Below are 21359 nucleotides of genomic sequence, written 5' to 3' on the forward strand. Positions count from 1 at the left end.
TTATGAATGTAATTTGAATTTGTATTGTTTTGACCCTTAGCAAAGTTTACCTGTTACTTATATCATATATGTAGTTATTTTGAATGAATAATTAGAGCTATATGTTGATGCATGGCATTGATTATGAATGCTGCTATTTCTAACCAGTCATCTTTTGTTTCTATATTGATTAAAGTAATGCTCACAAACAGTACTTTGTTTCTGGTTTCACAGAGGGACCGTAAAAGTGGCGAAATAACTGACTCTGCGTAGCTTAAAGACTTCCAAAATGAAAATGCTATAAACCTCTTCCACACCAAAATAAAATTGTGTGGGGCAAATACTGTGTATAAAATTTCAGAACCACAATTGATCAATCAAACGCAGCAGTGCTTGAAGTGCTTAAATGCTGCCAAAATAAGTTTGTCTTGAGTTTACGAATATATTTTGGTACAGTCTGAGAGCTCAGTTCAAGGTGTGTTTAAGATCCTTGAGTAATTATCAGCAGTGAGACAGTCACATGGTTTCCTAACAAAAGACCTCAGAAGTCTCAACTTGCGTCAGTAAGAACCACAAACAAACATAAGTCTTCCATACAGTTATTATATGAACATTGTTTGTATTGGAATACCATGTTCTCATTTTCAGACTACTTGGTATGTGCGAGATATGTTTCTTTGCTGCAGAATACCACCACAATGTCATATTCCATCTCAGATTGTAGTATTACAGTTTTCTATAGCTAATGGGGCATATGTTAGCATATTAAGTTCCATCGCACCAAAGTCTATGAGTTTTTTTAATGGGTCTGTCTAAAAAAAAAACCTGTAAATATTTTCACGTTTTAATCTATGACATAAAACACGTCAGTTTTAACCGACTTGTGATTTTTTTAAACCTTTATTATCTCTTTAAAACGTTGGTTGCTAACCATTTGCTTAAAGTGACTACTTTCTTTTAGTCCTTTCCCGGCTTCAGATTTCCTCTCTCTCATCCCATTATTTCCTGTCTCACTCTCCACTGTCCTGTCCATATAAGGTGCAAAAAGGCCAAAAAAAGAGCTCTTTCAGGAGAATAAATAAAAAAAGAATGCAACATGGGCACAAATGTCTAAAATCATTGATGGGGTTTCATTCACGGAGTAATTATTTACATTTAGTCATATTTACCGGGGAACACATTTTTAATAAAGTTTGAGAAAGTTGTCAGAGATTGTGACGTTGATATCAACCCGACCATGTGTATAGTCAGTTTATAGCATCGCGTGAGCTTTTTACTTCTGCCAATCGAATTAAGGCTTCAAAAATAGCAAATATTGCGTTAATCTGTAAAAATTTACTTGGTTTTGTTAATCAGAGATCTTCCTTTTTTTGCGATCTTCCAAAAGTCTATGGGGAAAATGCATAGGCTTTTCGGTCGAGGAAACCAGCGATCTTACTTCTGGGTTAGCCTACAAAAACGCAAGCCTTTCCATTGTGCAAATATCTGTGAAGTTTTGGGAAACCCTGACCTCTTGACACACAAAAATGTAATGTCAGTAAAGCATGAAAAGAAAATTGATCAACAGAATGCAACTCTACTATAGAATTAATTTGATTCTTCATAACACTTGTTTTATAAATGACAATAATTTTGTGTGAACTTTAAGTGTGAAGCACAAACATGAGGAGACTTGCTTGCATTTTTAACATGTTGTTTCCTTTTCGATAAATGACATTTTTTGTGCCAGTTCAAATGGATAAAGTAAGCTGTGTAAAAAGTTTAAATAAAATTAATTGAAAATAAATAATGAAATGATTGCAATGTCATGCAATGAAATTACGTATTCCAAACAAAATGTTTTACTTACTGTTTACTGACGTATGGATCAAATTTAAATTTCTTTTAAAGATCATGTTTATTTTATTATTTACAAAGGAACCCAGATAGCACAATCCATCTGGTTTACGTCTATTTGACATCTGCATTTACAGCTGCAAGACATTTGCAATACAGTTTGCTCATCTGCAAAACTTCTCGGTGACATCAGAACGTCTGTAATACGTCTGCTAAAGATCTGGCGATCTAGAAAACATCTGCTACGTGAAAACATCTGCTAAACATCTTAGAAAGAGCAGCTTTACATCCATTCTAAATCATACACATCTTACAGACATCTTATGGATGTCAATATGAGGTCTGACAGCAGACATCTCCGAGACGTATTGCAGATGAGCAAACGATGTATTGTAGATGTCTTGCAGATGTAAATGCAAACGTCAAATAAACGTAAGCCAGATGTATGTGTTTATATAATATAAAACATTTTATTCTGGCTACTTTATTTCATTGCAATTGTATTAATTACTTTCAATTAATTGTAATCAAAGTTTTACACAGTTTACTTAATCCACTTGGACTGGCAGAACAATTAGCATTTGTCCAAAAAGTGAAGTGATCAGTCTCTGTCATTTTATAAGTCTATTTTCCATTTCAAAGTTTTCACAGTACCTTCCTCTGTAAATATTAACGACATTTTGATCTGTAAGTAAACAGTATGTAAATTAAAGAGTTAAAAATAGTTGATATGGTCAAAATAACTGGAAAAATAAAGTTGTTTCTTATAACATTACCATAAACCGAAGTACAAAAGCAGTTTATATCCTATCAGACCACAACCAGATAGCTGAGCTTAATAACATTACCTGTCCAGTTGAGGGCGTTCTTTCTGTATGCACTCATATAAAACATAAGGCTTTATAAAATATGTATTCTGTTGTGGCATGTTTTTGTAACAAAAACTTGCTTGGAATGGTGTTAGCAAACAGTGAAGCTCATCGTGTAGATTTTCTTATATTTAAAATGAAGCATACCGATTCTCAGTGTTGTAACCACAACAATATAAATCTATTGCAGATGTACTGAAGTGAATCATCAAAAGTGGCACAGCTGGTTTTGATTATACTTGTTCTACAGGTTACTCCTGGTTTGTCAGAGAAAGATTGCTTCAACTGAAAAAAAGAGAAGAGAAGGCATTATTGCTTTCCAGGGAGCAAATTTTGAATTTGGTTAGTTCCAGAAAATTTTAACTAATCTGGCTCTCATAATGCTGAAAGCGTCATCTTTTCACAGGAACATGTACAAGAAACACTTTTCTATGTAAATATGTATGCGCAAGACTAAATAATAAAAAAATTCTTAAATAACAATTTGTATGATCTTCACTGAACTTCACTGTCTAACTCTGTGTATGGTAAAATAGTCAAAACATGGTGTAAACCAAAGGTTACCTCATAAACACTTTTCAAATTTTCTAATCTTCATTTGTCTGGTAACAGTGAAGAGAGGCAGAAACACTATGGCCATGGCTTTGTATACGCACGTCTTTCAGCGTGGCATAGGTTTTCTGATGTCAAGTACCAAAAATAGACACTGTATCACTTTTGTGTTTTTGGAAAAGTGCATTGCGATGAGAACCTGGCCAAAACAAATGACATTAAATGATATTTTGTTCCATTATAAGTGGATGTTTTGTGTTATAGATCATGAGATTTCACGGTTTGCAATGGAAATTTCAACACGCTTGCATATTTTGGAAAGTAATATGAGAAATGGTGATATGTAGACCAGATTATGTAGAATGTAAAAAATCAAGTATACAAGCAAATCTAATATACATTTCCCAAATACATCAAAACATTGTTTGTCACTATTAAAACATACAAAAAGGTGAGAGTTTGAGAAATCACTTTTTTATACAATGTACAGTACCACTAGTGCCTGGATTTCTTGTAGTTTCATAAACGGAGATTGTCAGATTTAATTTTCAATATGTAAAACAAGTGGATTCTTTAAATAAAGAAACTGAATTTCAAACATATTGTATCATCATGTTAAGCACTAATGACGTTTCACAAGGGAATAGGCGAACTGTGGAAAGTCAGCCAGCCATATGCTTTTCATTAAAGTTATCGTGACTGGTGCTGGTTTATTTAACTTTGGATAAAGGGATTTCTCCTCCATGGAATACAGCAGGCCGATCTTTAAAGAATATTGATTCTGCTTTTTCTAAATTGTTATTTTCTGCTGTACAATTAAACTTTTGCCCCATTAAATTAATTCATAGTTTTGGAGTTTATAAATTCTGCTTAAGGAAGCTACATCCAGATGTGCCTCATATTTTCGGCAACCATGGCAAATCTTTATTATATTGGGTAGTAAGTAAATCAATTACTAATGAAAAGTGAGTGAAGGCTTGATTTTTTTACTTAACATAATTAATTTATGAATATTTAAAACATCTAGTACTGTTTGATAGGCTTATTTAATTTATCTTTATTTAGCCTTAGTTAAGGAAGAATAAAAAACTTAAGAATTGTTTTTCTTTTTTCTGCACTTACACTTGTAACCTAGCACTCTTCTTATTCAGGTACTCTGAAACTGGCTACACTACAGCATGAAAAATCATGTCTGCTTCTATTATTCTTATCATAGGCTGATCAAGGCTGTATTCCTTGGGTAAAAAGTTGAAACAAGTCCAGATGCCGTACTACAATTTATATCTTTCTTCCAAATGTTTTATTGAGTGGAAAGTGAAAGACATAACGCAGTTTCTATATGTAAGTTTTAATAAGGTAAGAGGTGTAGAGCAATATACGGTTATGGGGTGTAAAATTCCTAAATGGCTTGATCCAATGCTTTCTGCTAAATGAATAAATGTCAATGTAAAACAATTTAAAGTGTCATAAACTCATCCGTTCTTTATTGCTACTTATTTAAGTATTAAAAAAAGCATGCTGATTTCCAAGCCCAACCCATCAGGCAGTTGAACAGTATTAAAAAGTAGAATTTTCACTATGTCAAAAGGTAGACAATGGTATCAGTACACAATGTTCCCTGACTGGAGGAACACCCCCTTTGTGCAGCTAGCACGACATGCACCACGAGATTTTATTCCCTTTTTATTCAATTACATACATATAAAAATACACCATTCGTTGTGCATGTTAAATGCGAGTTTTGGGCATACAACTTACATGATGTTAAAGTAATCTAAGAAATAGCACAACGCATTAGTGCAGGACAAGAAATAGACCGTACCATCATTTCGGGGGGAGAGAGGGTGACATTATTTACAGCAACGCTCCAAAGTCCTTTATATAAACTGCATGTGATTAATACAAAGCTCTGAAACGTTTTCGATATACATGAGAATAAAGGCAAGGCCAAAAACCTATATAAAAACTACAATAATTGTAGAGTTTTCTAAAAACAACAACAACCGAATTTCCAGCTTTTAGAGTATCCCCTACATATGTTTATGGTATCGTCCAAAGACACTTATAACGTCCCAAGCCTTGTAAGAGTTTGATACATTCATCACAACATTGTTCAATATGGACGTGTAGATTAACGCAACGCAGTTTAAGGAGGTTGAACTATCAACAAGTGAACATGTATGTTCTTCTTACGCCCGATCTTTAACTTTAGCTCCAAGTTGTATTTTTAGCGACTGTCTTACGATTTTTTTAATACTGGACATTTGCGTTAAGACGAAACACAAGGAGATTTTACGTTTTGAACGTCGTCCTGCCATTGTTTTGCGCGTTCCTTACGGAAATATTTCGTGGGTTCGTCTATCGTTGTTTTACGTTTAGATCTACAGCACTTAAAGGGCTTAATTCACTTCTGCAACACAATCCATTGTTGAAGAAAGGATGACATCGTCCGCAGAACCATTTTCCTACATCGAAATGAGTCGGGTCAGCACGACCGGCACAGGTAACGTAACTTTATTTCGTAAAGCTCTCCTCCTTTGACATTTACGTTAGGCTTGTCTTCGGTTTTAGTCGCTCTGTCTTTGTTCTGCTTCGAAACCTGTGTTTGTGTCACACTTCCAGTTAAACTGGGTTACGAATCGACATTAATTCAACATTCGGTGACGGTATCATTTGCGAAAGTTAGCTGACACAGTCTGGGACTTTTTTTTATTCGTTGAGTTCAGCATGTCTCAACATGTCATCGCCGAGTTCACTGGGGTCAGCAGTGCGGGCCACAAAATAGTCGATCCTACTATGGGGAGACAGGGTTCATGAATATTAAATAGGAAATCGTGACGTCGCTTGGTAACAGTCGTTCAGCGTCCAGTCGCGCAACCGCATTAGTATGCATTGTCTACGCAACGTCTGCCTTCCGGCCAATCAGCTGTAACTGCTGTCGGAACGTCATGGTACAGGAGTATTATTTATGAGCGAGGTCTTTTCTATAGTAGGATTCGCAAAAGCGCAAGCGGGAATACCGGGGAAATCCTGAGCGTTCTTCAGTCTACAGCTGTCACTTTAGACCGTCTGCTAATAGCTCTAGACAGACGTCTTTATAGAAACATATCATGTTCAGCACCAATGTTGGCTTGTGAAGTGAATAGTTGAAATGTTGGGAATTGAAGTTTCTGTTGCTGCTTGGCCATCTGCTTTTCGTTACAGGAATGGCGGCGACTCGCGCTCCATTCATTTCCTTCTAATGTTACATACGCGTTTATATACTTTTTTCCTCAAGAAGATTACTAAAATACTAATATTCGCTTGATGTATGGGTTCTTTTAGCTGTATTTGATTTTTATCAAACAAACAAGTGTTTTGAGATTATGAATGAGACATACAATTAGTCTTAGGTGAATGGGTGTATGTTATAGAATATCACTACCTAAAATGTTATGTTATGAATTTTAAATGTTAATTATATTTCATATTTATTTAATTGTAATTGGTAGATTTATAAAATTCATTTTTTACTATTTAGACAAACATTTAAGCTGATCTAGTTTGACTGATACACGATATATGTATCATATGACATCATTTGCAACCACTTCCATATGCTGAAATATGTGTCAAATGGGATTTTAGCGTAATAATAACTTGTGTTATGTGTTTCTTCAATCAGACATCAGTAATGAGGATCATCTGCTGGATGAGCATCTGCTGGAGGAGATGGAACCAAACACTTTATTACAGGAGGCAGAGTGGTACTGGGGTGACATATCACGGTAAGAATATTACAACCATTTAATCTTTTAACTTCTATATCATTTTGTATATTTGCAATCTCAAACAGATTAAAGTCTTCCTATTTTGGATGACTTACTACATTTGGTTTCGAGAAGGTTTTAAAAAAATATAAACATTTATATAACTTGCAACTTCTGGTGTTTGACTATTAGAGAGCAAGTGAATGAAATACTCTACGGCATGCCGGATGGTGCTTTCCTGGTCCGAAATGCCTCCTCCAAGGTTCAGGGAGAATATACGTTAACAGTAAGGTAAGGACAGTAGCAGTTTTAAGAGTCTTGTTTTATTGAAAACCGAACCGTCATGTGTACTGTATTAACAAGTGACCGACTAATCATTTCAAAATCTCCATAGGAAAAATTCATCCAACAAACTCATTAGGATCTATCATCGGGATGGGAAGTATGGATTCTCTGAGCCTCTTACCTTCACCTCAGTGCCAGAGCTGATATCTTACTACAGGCACAGAACCTTAGCCCACTATAACACTGCCCTGGATGTCATGTTGGCTTATCCAGTGTGCCACCATAGTCCGGTTAGTATCTCCTCAATGACTGCAATGGTTAAAATATGTTTTTTTTCCCATGGACATTTTTATTCATTAAACTTCTTTGTTTTTAGGACAAACCTGTGAAGGATGAGTGTTCAGGTGCTTCCAGAGAAAAACTACAGGAATATTTAAGGCTATTTCAAAAAGCGACAGAGTATGATCATCTGTACGATGCCTACGCCACACTGTTACAGGTAAGCCATGAAATATTGGACAAAGAACTCAAAAGAGAAATGTTTTTGGTACAAATTCTTTAAAGACTTTTCCTGTTGCTACACAGGAAATGCAAAGGAGAAATGCTGTTGAGACCCTTAATATATCAGACGTGTCAGAAGAACAGTGTCATTTGGGAGAAGACACATGCAAGAACTTTGAAGAGGGAATCTACGGTGATTCAAATGAGTGAGTTTTAGATCTGCTGCAGTTCCTGAATGTTTTTTCTACATACATAGGAATAGAATACACTTCGTATTTGAAAGCATAAGCACTATTAATAGACACTGTATTAAATATATAGTATTATAAAAAGGAGATCTTTGTTTCCTGAAGAAATTCTTTGCTTGGATGCTAGGGGTTATTGTGAAGGCATTGCTATGTGGTTGCTAGGGTGTCCTGAACATTTTTAGCATGCTTCCTTCCAGTTGCTAGATGGTTGCTGTTGTGCTCTGCTTGGTTTCTATGGTGTTCTGATTGATTTCTTGTCCAATTTAAAAGAACATGAGCCTGTATGATATTCGAACCCCTAGATATAGCTGAGGTTTCCTCCTTCAACCTATTCTCCAGTATGAAGGCACATTTTATTATGGTATATTTAACATAGAATGGTAAATAGTTATTGTAAACCCAATCTTAAAACAGCAACCCAAAACAATTGAATTTCTTACTGATAGCCAACTCAAAGGCAGCAAGTGTGGATGCGTCTGACTGCTTTGTCTGATGCAATAGCTCTGTAAGGTCTGTCTGAGACAAAGGGACAATGGCTGGTCATTTAGAGGAACAGCTGGGATACTGACCTCCTAATGGTCACATTATGATGCTGATGTGTAACAGAATTATCATGGATAGATCCAACCAAGAGTTTTATAAACAGATGATGTAAGCTTTTGAATTAAAGAGTCTCTGCTTTCTCAGGTGTCTATGTGAGGCGAAAGAGGATCAAGAAAGGAGTGCAGAACTGTTGGAAGAAGCCAGCTGGTTTGTGGGAGATCTAAGTCGAAGTGAGGCAGAGGAGCTGCTTTACGGCAAACCGTCTGGTGCTTTCCTTATCCGCAACAGCAGCTCGAAGGATTGCTATGCCTGCTCTGTAATGTAAGTACATTTATGATAATTCCACTACAAGTTGGAATATACACTTATGCGGTTCCTAACAGCTTATGATGAAAATATTTCTTAAAACCTAATATACGCATGTTGTAGCTAATATTGTGGTTCACAAAGTCTGATCGATATTTTAAGAACAAAAGAGCCACTGTGACTGACATACACTACATGGCCAAAGTATGTGGCCACCCCTTCTAATTATCGGGTTTGGCCTTTTCAGCTGTATTTCTTATTAACAGGTGCATAAGCTCAAGCTTACAGTTTCGTAATCTCCTTAGACAAACATTTTCAGCAGAATGAGGCGTACCAAATAGCTTTGTAGCTTTCATGGTGGCATTGTGAAATTATCCCATTAGAAAAAAACGTTGTCTTAGTATTTTTTATTGGTACTAGCAATGTGTTTGAAATGTCCAAACCATGCTCATAATCTCTTTATCCACAGGGTCGGCAACCAAGTGAGGCACTGTGTTATTCGCCAGACCGAGCACGGCTACGGGTTTGTTGAACCGTTCAATCTGCACAAGTCTTTGACGGACTTAGTTATGCACTATCATCACACGTCATTGGCACAGCACAACCAGGCGCTGGATGTACGGCTTGTGTATCCAGTCCACAATTCTTCTGCTCCTGCCGTTCACAGCTGAGCCCGCTCGCCCTGACCGCAGAGGACTTCTCGATGAAGATCACTAAGTGCACTAAGACTTCGCTGTAGTTGGCACGTGGGTTTGCATTACAATGTGAACAACGTACAATGTGCGAAGGATGGAACCAGCTGTGAAGGCTGTTGAATATATATATATATTGCACTTTCTAAAGGAAAAAGCATTCCACAAGGTCATAATGATACACCAGTACTTGAACAATATTTGATGAGCCCGTAGACATGTTTACAACACTAACAATATAAAAGACAGGATTTGTAAGTGCCAGTTTTCACGGGGAGGAATGCATTTAACTATTCTAAGATTCAATCATTATTGAAAACATTTAAAATGTATTATGTGAATGTAGCATATTGAGGTTGCAGTTATTGCATTGCATTTATTGAAAGGCAACCTTTAAATCTTGCTTTATTTCTGATGCAAGATGCAGTATGTGCAGTTCAGTTTTCTATGAATACGCACCCATGTAGGGATTTTAAGTTGACGCAGGTATATATTTGTTCCAGTTACTGTTTTCAAAAACTGTTTTTAACAGTGCAGCTTGAAAGAAGAAACTTGAATATTTGAAGCCCAGTAAGCATCTGTTAAAAAACCATCACAAGACATACTTGTTGAATTTAATTTTGTGGCATATTTGTAATGTTTACTATTTTTACTATGCTTTTTAGGAAAGCCAGGACAGTTGAGTTGCCTTATGGGCTGAACAGCCTACTTTATAGACTTCATGAATGCTTTGAGTTTAACAAACAAGTGAGTCTATGGTTAATGACACGATGCCAAACCGCTCATCCTTAAAATGAGCAAAAACACTTTTAAATGATTTTTATTTTTTGCTACAAAGTTTAACCTTGCATGCTTTAAGAAAATAAAAATGTTTGAAAACCAGTTAAGAGCCTGTGCTTAATTGATTTTGTACATTTTTAAAGTTCTCATGAAACTGTAATCTGAAATTTAAAAATGGAAAATCATTTAGTTCAATTGTGCATTCTGTTGTTTGAGTATGAGACAGTTTTAACTATTACAACTTAAATTTAAAATGACATGCTTTAAAAAAATATGGCATTACACGGATATTATTATAAAACCAATTTTAATTCACTGTAATTACAGTGTTGCTGTGAGAACATCTACTTGATGCATAATTGTTCAAATTTTTGGCTTTTACTAAAAATGTTCCCGTGCTACTTAAGACTGGTTTTGTGGTCCTAGGTCACACACACACACACATACATATATATATATATATATATATATATACATATATATATATATAGCAAATATAGACTAAATCACATAACTAGTACATTTTAGACCGGTTTAATCAACACCATATACACGGTATTTCATTTTATTTAAATACATAATCATTTAGTATGATACAATTCCTTTTATTGAAAAAATTTGATAGTCCTTACTGTATGGTGTTGTGAAAGCTGTTTGTACTGCCTGCCAGCTATTTATTTAACGAAGTACGTTTTGCCAAAATACACGATATACCGTAACCGTAACTGACCAAAAGCAAAAAGCAAACTATCTACCATATGGCTATAATTTCATGCCGTAACTACCAGATACACAGATGGGGACAAGTCCCCCAAATATTCTGATATGACCAAATTCTATATTGCCAAACACAAGGGTAAACAAACTGAAATGATGTGTAAAAAAGGGGAAGAGAAAGCAAAATCAAGGCACTAGAAAGGCTACTGATCACAAGATCAAGTGCCACAGGCCAACGGACAGAAGACAAAACGAACACAGGTAAAAATGATGGGCTAAAAGGACAGAAAGGCAAAGGAAGAAAGTACAAAATTTCATTTTAAGAGGTAATATTTTAAATTTTGATAACTGGACTTTGTTATTATGTACGCTTGAAAGTATAACGGAATATTGTGGTGTGAAGTGTGTTGAGACAATGACTTTTAGAGGATGTTTTGTGCTACATTTTACACATACAGATATTTAATTAAACAATCAAATCTAAACACAAATAGCAAGTCACTATAAGCATTTTATGAAATAGAGCTGTATAAAGATTTCCAAACTTTTGTGTTCCACACTATGAAACAGTTTAAAATGACACCATTAATAATGCCTAAAATTACATAATTGTTCTTTGCAACCGACGTAAACACGACAGCCTCCTTCTTCGATCAGTGTTGTTTTCAGGCATACCGTTAAAGAATGAGACATGCGTGTCTCCTTGAAATCCTGTAAAATCTAACCAATCAGTTGATGACTTTGAACATGCTGAAGTGTTTCCAGAAAAGTGCCTTATGCATCAAACGGTCTGTGGGCATGACATCTGAGGCTGAGATAGTTGTACTTGTATCTTTAAAGATGAGACCTTGTGGTAAAACCAACAATGATAATTGTTCTGAGCTTGTACATGACATTGAATTGGACATTGACTCATTTGTATGTGAATGCCACAGCTTCTAAAAAGCCATGGAAGGACAGAAGGAGAGTGCTGAGGATTTCACAGAGAGAGCAAAATTTCGAGAACTCAGCTGTGTGTCTATGAAGTCAAATAACTCCATGTGGACCCCTCTATGGTTTAATAATGGAACAGTGATCCCAGAATCCAGGTCAATAAGGACATTCTGCTAGACTTGGCAGTATAAGCTACTATGCTCATTTTATGTTATATTTTTGTTTTTTACATTTTTAAATTTTATCATTTGCATCTTTTGTTTCTTATTATACAGAATTATTATATTCTTATTATTTGTTTCTAATTTGTCTCTACAGTGTGAAGAGGGATGACCTGATCCAGGTTCACTCCAAATGTGGAGTTTGTAAGCAAGTTCTGAAAGATCTGGGGCCTCATTTATAAAGCTTGCGTACGCACAAAACGGGGCTGAAAACATGCGTACGCCTGTTCCTGCGCAAAAGGTGGGATTTATAAAGAAAAACTTGACGTGAAAATATGCGCACCTCCACGCAAACTCTGACCCATGCGTACGCACTTTTTGAAGACAAAGCAGTTTGGCGACACTGATGGTGAGTTGAGGAACTGACTGTGGATAAAGGGAATTAACCCTTTGCAAAATGGCAAAATTAAGTTTGACATATTTCTATATTTACAATATTTACAAGTTGCTCATAGGTCCCGGTTACAACAGAAAATACAAACTAGAAAAAAAGTTTGTTGAGACAAACTTTAAGTTGGCTTGAGAAAGCCGGACAAGAGAGTTTGAAGAAGTTTAAAGTAGTTTGATGTTTAAAGTAGGTTAAAGTTTGATAGATAGATGGATTAGTAAGAAAGAAAGAAAGATAGATTAGTTAGTTAGTTAGTTAGTTAGTTAGTTAGAAAGATAGAAAGATAGAAAGATAGATAGATTAGTAAGAAAGAAAGATAAGTTAGTTTGAAAGATGATAGATAGATAGATAGATAGATAGATAGATAGATAGATAGATAGATAGATAGATAGATAGATAGATAGATAGATAGATAGATAGATAGATAGATAGATAGATAGATAGATAGATAGATAGATAGATAGATAGATAGATAGATAGATAGATAGATAGATAGATAGATAGATAGATAGATAGATAGATAGATAGATAGATAGATAGATAGATAGATAGATAGATAGATAGATAGATAGATAGATAGATATTTAGAATGGTAGTTTAATTGAGTCTAGGGCTTCAGGGAGTTTTTAGATTTTAGTTTTTGGCTTGTACACTAATGGCCCACCGTAGTTTTGGCTCAATTTGAGCACTCTGCAATGTAAGTCTATGGGATTTTTATGATTTTTAATATTAATTTTTAATCAAATCAGTTTGAAAAGATATAGCACACCAAGTCAGAACAGTCTGAAGGTCTGACCCGAGTTCGGAGTTTGTAGAGTTAAAGCTCTAGGAGGAGTTACAGTTGAAAAATTTTGGGTCAGAAGAATAAGAAAAAGAAGAAGAAGAAGAAGTTTACATAGGATTTCAGTAAGTTGGCTTTCTCAAGCCAACTTAATAACATTAAATCACCATTATGGGTCCTAAAGATACATACATGTATGTTTAGTTTAAAGACATAAAAGGAACTATATGCTAAAAGTACGTAAATTTTATTTCTTTCACTTCCATTCTTAAATGGATGTAGGCCTCATCACTCATTATGTGATTAATGTGATAATGTGTAAATGATTAAATCTGATCGCTGAAAACATAAATTGCCTACTGCAGCAACATTTAAGTGCATATTGTATGATGGATGCGCTGGCACTGCTGGAAGACTATGCCAATGGCAGACTTCGGAGGGAAAGAGTATTCAGGGGCCGTGAGGATTTCCTAGCCCATGATGATGAGTGGCTAATAAGCCGCTTTAGATTTCCTAGAGCCATGATCTTGGATCTGTGTGCTGAACTTGGCCCAGCATTACAAAGACCAACAACACGGAACCGCGCCATCCCGGTACCAACCCAAGTACTTTCAGTTTTAGGATTTTTGGCAACCGGGACATATCAGCAGGAAATAGGCGACAGGTAACTAAGTGTACCTTTTTTTAAGCAAAACCTTATTGATTTTACCATTCCTATTACTTTGTCATAGGTCTGGGATTTCACAGCCATCCCTAAACTCATTAATGCCTGCAGTTTTGAAAGGGATTATTCAAATGACCAATCGATACATAAAGTTTCCTTACACTGTTGGAGGACAGGCCAATATCAAAAGGCAATTTGCAGCAATGTCCGGTTTCCCAAATGTAATCGGCGCAATCGACTGCACTCATATTGCTCCATATGTAAAGGGCTCCATATGTAGATGAATTCATTTATGTGAATCGCAAACATGTGCATTCAATAAATGTGCAAATTATATGTATATATAATTTCGCTTCTTGCCCTTGCTCTCCATTGCTGCCATGATTTTTTTTTAAAAACACAAATTTCCTTGCTCCTTTAATATATGCATGGCTAATGAGGTAATTTGCATTGTCTATATATGGTTGAATGTGGGCGGAGAAAGGGCGGTAAATGATTTTTTTTGCGTCAGGGGCCTCATTTATAAAACTGTGCGTAGGAACCTTCCTAAAAGTGTACGTACGCACAAAAGCCAAAAATGGCGTACGCAAAAAACAAATCAGATTTATAAAACCGTCCGTACGCACACCTGCACGCAATTTTCACTTTATAAATCACAGCCTACCTGATAATTTGCGCACGTGAAAAAAATCGACATCCCGCCCTCAACCCGCCCCTTTTCAACCATATATAGCACATGCAAATCACCTCATGAATGGCCGTGCATCTTAATGAGCAAGAGGTTCTGTATGCGTGATAATAGCAGCAATGGAAACTAAGGGGAAAAAGAGAAATTTCACAGACACAGAAACAGAGAGGTTCTTGTGACTGAGGTGGAGGAAAGGAAATTTATTTTGTTTGGTAGCCATAGTATTGGCGTCACGAACAACTTGCACATTTATGTAATGCACGTTTCGATTCACATAAATGTACTCGTTCTCATGTGGAGATCTTATAGCAATATGAGTGCAGTCAATTGCACCGATTACATTTGGGAATCCGGACATTGCTGCAAATGGCCTTTTGATATTGGCCTGTTCCCGAATAGTGTAAGGAAACTTTATGTATCGATTTGTCATTTTAATAATCCCTTTCAAAACAGCAGGCATAAGGAGCTCAGTGATGGCTGTGAAATCCCAGACTTATGTCAAATTAACAGAATTATAAATTTCCAAATCAAGCTTTGCGCATGAAAAAAATCCCGGTTGCCAAAAATCCTAAAACTGACAGGACTTGTGATGGTACCGGGATGGCGCGGTTTCGTGTAGTTTGCCTTTGTAATGTTGGCCCCAATTCAGCACACAGATTCAAAAGCATGGCTCTAGGGAATCTAAATCGGCTTATTAGTCAGTCATCATCGTGGGCTGGAAAATCTTCGCGGTCTCTAAACACCCTTTCCCTCCTAAATCTGCCATTGGCATAGTCCTCCAGCAATGCCAGCGCATCCATCATGTCGTAGATGGGGTTTCACCGTAGTATTTATGTTTACAGCGATCACATTCAAGCCTTTACACCTGTCATAGCAATCAGACAATGAGTGGTAAACCCATACGCCCACCCTTAGATCATTAGCAAATGAAAGTAAAATAAATTAAATTGATGCACTTTTATTTGATAGATTATTACCATTTATTTATATAAATTGGTATTGTGGACATGCATGTTTTATGATTAGGACGCATAATGAGGGTTGAAAGTGATTAGTATGTTTATGGTTATATGGATAGGTCTATATGCGCAACTTTTCAAGTTCAATGTGTTTAATTTCATTAATCTACCGTCAATCCCTCAGCTCACCATCAGTGTCGCCAAACTGCTTAGTCTTCAAAATGTGCGTACGCATGGGTCACAGTTTGCGTGGATGTGCGTATATTTTCACGTCAAGTTTTTCTTTATAAATCCCACCTTTTGCGCAGGAACTGGCGTACGCATGTTTTCAGCCCCGTTTTGTGCGTACGCAAGCTTTATAAATGAGGCCCCTGGTCTCTGTCAGCTGTGGACACACAATGTGCAATAGCTTGTTTTGCCAATCAGGTCATTCAGGAGACTTTGACTGTGCCTATTACAAGAAGAAATCTAGACCAAGTCCTGTTCTAAGCCTACGTAAAGTTACAGCAGGGTCTGGTTCTGCCGGTATTGTTGATTTGGTCAAAGAGAGATTCAAAACCAGCATGAAAAACAAGTATGAGAGCATATTTGAGGTCATCATATTAGAAGAGAATCAAACCCTCCTGAGGCAGGTTTATACACAACTATACATTCTAGAGGGTGAGAGCAAAGGTGTGAATGAAGAACATGAGGTTGTACAGATGGAGAACATTTACAAGACCTTTCAACACACTCCAATCAATTGCAATGACATTTTTTATCCATTAATTGAACCAGGATATGAGGGGAGGGAAAAGAAAAGAAAGAAAATATTAAAGACTGTTCTTACTAAAGGCATTGCTGGAATTGGAAAAACACTCTCTGTGCAGAAGTTCATTTTGGATTGGGCTGAAAGAAAAGCCAATCAAGATGTAGATTTCATGTTCGTGCTTTCATTTCGAGAGCTGAACTTGATTAAAGATGACCATTGCAGTCTTCACCAACTTCTACTTGACCTGCATCCTGAACTGAAAGATCTGGACTCACAGATTTATGATGAATGTAAAGTTGTGTTCATCTTTGATGGTCTGGATGAAAGCAGAATTAAAATGATGTTGCCGAGCAGCCAGAAAGTTTCTGATGTGACCGAGACATCATCAGTGGGTTTGTTATTGTCAAACCTCATCAAAGGAGAACTGCTTCCCTCTGCTCTCATCTGGATAACCTCCAGACCGGCGGCAGCCAGTCAGATCCCAACTGAATACATCAACCGTGTGACAGAAATCCAGGGATTCTCTGACCCTCAGGAGGAATTTTTCAGGAAGAGAATCCGTGATGACGGACAGGCAAGCACAATCATCTCACACATTAAAAAATCCAGAAGCCTTTACATCATGTGCCACATACCAGTCTTCTGCTGGATCTCAGCCACTGTTCTTCAAAACATCCTGAAGCAAGATCACAGTGCAGAAATTCCTGAAACCCTGACTGAAATGTACGCACACTTTCTGCTCATTCACATTAATGTGAGGAATCAGAAGTATGACAAGGTTGATGTTGAAAAACTCCAGCAGAAAAATAGAGAAGTGATCTTGAAACTTACTAAACTGGCTTTCAAACAGCTGATGAAAGGCAATGTGATGTTCTATAAAGAGGATTTGAGAGAGTGTGGCATAAATGTTAACGAAGCCTCTGTGTATTTTGGCGTTTGCACAGAAGTATTTAAGGAGGAATCTGTGAATCATCAAAGGAAGATCTACAGCTTCATACATCTGAGCTTTCAGGAGTTTCTGGCAGCTTTCTATGTGTTTTATTGTCACTTGATACGCACTGAAGAAGCTTTCGATTCGCTGCATAATTTGCATAAAAGAGTCGTGGACGAAGCTCTTGACAGTGAGAATGGCCACCTGGATCTTTTCCTCCGGTTCCTGCTGGGAATCTCGCTGGAGAACAATCAGAGACTCCTACAGGATCTGCTGACGAACACAGAGAAAAGTGCAGAAAGCATAAAGAAAACGATCACTTGCATTAAAGACAAGATTAAAGACGATAAAGGTCTTAGTGTTGGCAGATCCATCAATCTGTTCCTCTGTCTGCTTGAATTGAACGATCAGACCCTCAGTAGAGAGATTCAAGAGTTTCTGACGTCAGAGAAACACTCAGAGAACGAACTCTCTCCTTCTCACTGCTCAGCAACGGCCTACATGCTTCAGATGTCAGAGAAGGCGATGGATGTGCTCGACCTAAAGAAATACAACACATCATGGGAGGGCAGAAGGAGACTGTTACCGACTGTGATAAACTACAGAAGAGCTCTGTGTGTATTTTCAACTTTCATATCAATTCAATGTCTTTTTCTACACATCACTGTTCATGGTGCAGTCGCCCAAAATCATGTTCAACATTGTAGTCAAATGACAGTATTGATTATTAATTAGTTATTGATTACTGAAATTGTGTTTCGTGTGTTTAATTTGTAAATGCTTATAAATGCTGAACATACTGTGTGTGAAACTTTCTTTCAGGCTTAACTGCTGCACACTTACTGATCAGTGTTGTGAAATTCTAGCCTCAGCTCTTCAATCACCCGTTTCTGCCCTGATAGAGCTGGATATCAGTAACAATGACCTACAGGATTCAGGAGTGAAACTGCTCTCGGCTGGACTGAAGAATCCAAACTGTAAACTGGAGATACTAAGGTGTGTAACAACAGGCCAGTTTGACAAGATGGTTTTATTGTTGCATTACATTTTACAGGATTCCATATTTTGAGAATTGCACACTGCAAAAAGAAATAATTTTTAGGTGGAGATGCACCGATTGCATTTTTCTTGACCGATTCAGTTTTTGTTTTAAATGTGACCTGCTGATTCCGATTTTTGCCGATTCCATTTTAAGAACTATAATTGAAAGCACATGCAAACAAAAATGTACTTTACTTTAATGAAAAAAATTAAATATTTAAATAACAGGATTTTTTCACCTTAACAAAATAAAGGGCTGTGTGACTTGAAAAAGGTAGAAATAACAGTTGAACATCTGAAAATAAATTCCTGTATATAATAGCTGGTCATCAAGGGCCATGAATTCCATAATTGTCTTCGTAATATCTTTAGTCTTTTCACTGCTCATACCAATGAAAGAAGAGGCTGCTGACTTGTGGTTGGCATAGAGTTAGCATTAGCGTTAGCCGCTTTCACTTGTTCAAACTGCGCATATTCAGCTGTGTGATGCGATTTTAAGTTTCTTATTGGGTTTGTTGTGCCGAAGGTTTTTGTGGTGGTTACACCTTAGTATTTTGGACAGACATTACAAATTGCGAGCTTTGCGTCGTCTACATTGAGTGTGCGCTTGGCTGTGACGGTCACCGGTCAGACCGATCATGAGAAAAACCGGCCGATTCCGATTACCAGCCGGTCAATCGGTGCATCTCTACTTTTAAAGGGACAGTTTACTCAAAAATTAAAATTCTGTCATCATTTACTCACCTTAGGTTCAAATCTAAATTAATGTCTTTTCCTCGGTTGAACAGAAAGATATTTTTAAAGAAGGTTAGCAATTTTCAGTTCTGAAACATAATCTACTTCCATAGTAAGAAAATAATATTGTATATGAGATATTTTGAAGAATTTAAGAAAACAAACAGTTCTGGGTGCCTTTTGACTACCATTTAATTTCTAAATGATGACAGCATTTTCATTTTCGGGTGAACAATCACTTTTAGATGTTCGAAAGGTGGTTTTCCATCCACAGGCAAGGTTTGTTTACTGCAGTGGCAGCAGAACATAGTGGCTTAATAGGGGGCTCTCACTTTTCCCTATTTGGCATTTGGTGAAACTTAGTCACTTAAGAACTACAACCTACTACATTTATCAAGTGAACCCTACACTGCTATATCGTTGAACCGGGAGGTGAACCCCCGGTCAATATTCAGTTGAAGGCTCCCTTTTGCAGCCCAGCTTTCCCCAAAATTTTAATTCTGTCACCATTTACACCCACTGAGGTTGTTCCAAACCTGTATAAATGTATTTGTTCTGCTTAACAGAAAGGACGATATTTGGAAGAATGTCAGTAACCAAACAGATCTCAGATCTCATGACATTTAAACATCATTTGAAACAATCTGAGGGTGAGTAAATGATGACAGAAATTATATTTTTGAGTGAACGATCCCTTTAACATTTATGGTGGTGATTTGATTGAAAAGGTCTCATTATAATGTAGACTGAGCCTTATCTACCCCATCTCTTTTAGTTTAGATTTTGTTTGCTTTCCTTAAACTATAGGTTATCAGGCTGTATGGTGACAAAACAAGGCTGTTACGATCTGGCTTCAGCTTTGAAATCAAATCTTTCACACCTGACAGAACTGGATCTGAGCTACAATCATCCAGGAGATTGGGGAGTAAAGCTGCTGTCTGATTTCCTGAAGGATCCTTGCTGTAAACTGGAGAAACTCAAGTACGAGGGGTAGACCTAATTTGTGATAGGGGAAAGACATGTTCTGGGCTCAAAACGAATTAAGCTCAACGAATAGCATTTGTTGCTAGTTTTAATATTTTTGTGTCTTGTAGTGTGGATCAGGGAGGACCCGCCAGGATCAGACAAACACTGCGTAAATGTAGGTCTACAGACAAACCTTTAGCCATTATTGATGTGTTGTTGACTTATACATGTTCTGTGTTCTTGTGTACAGATGCCTGTGATCTCACGCTGGATCTAAACACAACACACAGTCATCTCATTCAGTCTAATGAGAACAAAAAAGTCACACATGTAAATGAGAGACAGTCGTATCCTAATCATCCAGATAGATTTGAGCACTTTGAGCAGGTTTTGTGTAAAGAGAGTCTGACTGGCCGTCATTACTGGGAGGCTGAATGGAGTGGGAAGTTTGTTCATATATCAGTGACATATAAAGGAATCAGCAGGAAAGGAGAGAGCCACTGTAGTTTGGGAAAAGTCGTGGAGTCTTTTCTGTACGGGTAAGATACTAACTGCTTGGCACAATAGCACTCCCACAGAAATACCTGGCCCTGAAGCTCACTCCAACACAATCGGAGTGTATCTGGACAGGCCGGCCGGGACTTTGTCCTTCTACAACGTTTCTGACACACACACGGTCACTCACTTACACACATATTACTCTACCTTCACCGAACCCCTCTATGCTGGATTTAGTATTTTTGAATCCGAAGTATCTCTGTGTCATTTGTGAGAAGAAAGCACACGCACAACTTACTGAAAGAATAAGCCCGAAGGGCTGAAGGGGTTGATTTTTGGATCTCCTTCTAATCATCATGACGCATTTAAATCTGTGTGGTTCTATTAAGCAATGCAGTTACAGTAATTCTTTTTTAGCCCCGCTTTCACGCAGTAAGCATATATACTGCATTGAGTACATACAAAGTCACAATAATCGGTGAGTTCACATGAAACATGAATTATGTAAGTATGATGATTTAAGATACAAGAAAGACGGAAGATCATAACCACGTGGTATGTGATCCTTACTGATGAAAATGGATGTCATATACTGGGAAAATTATGAGTAATAAAGAACTTAATAATTGATCTGCAATTTAACAATTTGATTCAACTGATTAAAAAAAGACTGTTACATTTAGTAGCTTTTTTCTGTCGTAAATTTTGTCTCATAACTTGTTCTCAAGCTTCTCAAGTGCTTTGTA

General features: G+C 36.9%; 2 protein-coding genes across 3 annotated transcripts; both read left to right on the forward strand.

The window, feature by feature from the left end:
- Positions 1-5326: 5326 nt before the first annotated feature.
- On the forward strand, positions 5327-10517 carry pik3r3a (phosphoinositide-3-kinase, regulatory subunit 3a (gamma)). 2 transcript variants are annotated; one of them, XR_013786436.1, is made up of 9 exons: positions 5327-5739; positions 6901-7003; positions 7178-7276; positions 7380-7560; positions 7647-7769; positions 7856-7977; positions 8707-8883; positions 9338-10130; positions 10226-10441. XR_013786436.1 is itself a non-coding variant. In XM_079452989.1 (8 exons), the coding sequence occupies exons 1-8, from the start codon at positions 5676-5678 to the stop codon at positions 9537-9539; spliced, it is 1071 nt and encodes a 356-aa protein (XP_079309115.1). In that variant the 5' UTR covers positions 5327-5675; the 3' UTR covers positions 9540-10517. The 2 variants fall into 2 exon arrangements, 1 of the variants encoding a protein (XP_079309115.1); XM_079452989.1 differs by having other exon boundaries at positions 9338-10517.
- A 5719-nt stretch (positions 10518-16236) lies between these two features.
- LOC306891897 (NACHT, LRR and PYD domains-containing protein 12-like) lies at positions 16237-21293 on the forward strand. Its single transcript, XM_079452519.1, has 5 exons — positions 16237-17987; positions 18196-18369; positions 19957-20130; positions 20244-20290; positions 20366-21293. The coding sequence occupies exons 1-5, from the start codon at positions 16255-16257 to the stop codon at positions 20656-20658; spliced, it is 2421 nt and encodes an 806-aa protein (XP_079308645.1). The 5' UTR covers positions 16237-16254; the 3' UTR covers positions 20659-21293.
- The last annotated feature ends 66 nt before the right edge of the window (positions 21294-21359 follow it).

This window comes from Barbatula barbatula, assembly GCF_947034865.1.
Source record: "Barbatula barbatula genome assembly, chromosome: 3".
Classification (NCBI taxonomy): domain Eukaryota; kingdom Metazoa; phylum Chordata; class Actinopteri; order Cypriniformes; family Nemacheilidae; genus Barbatula; species Barbatula barbatula.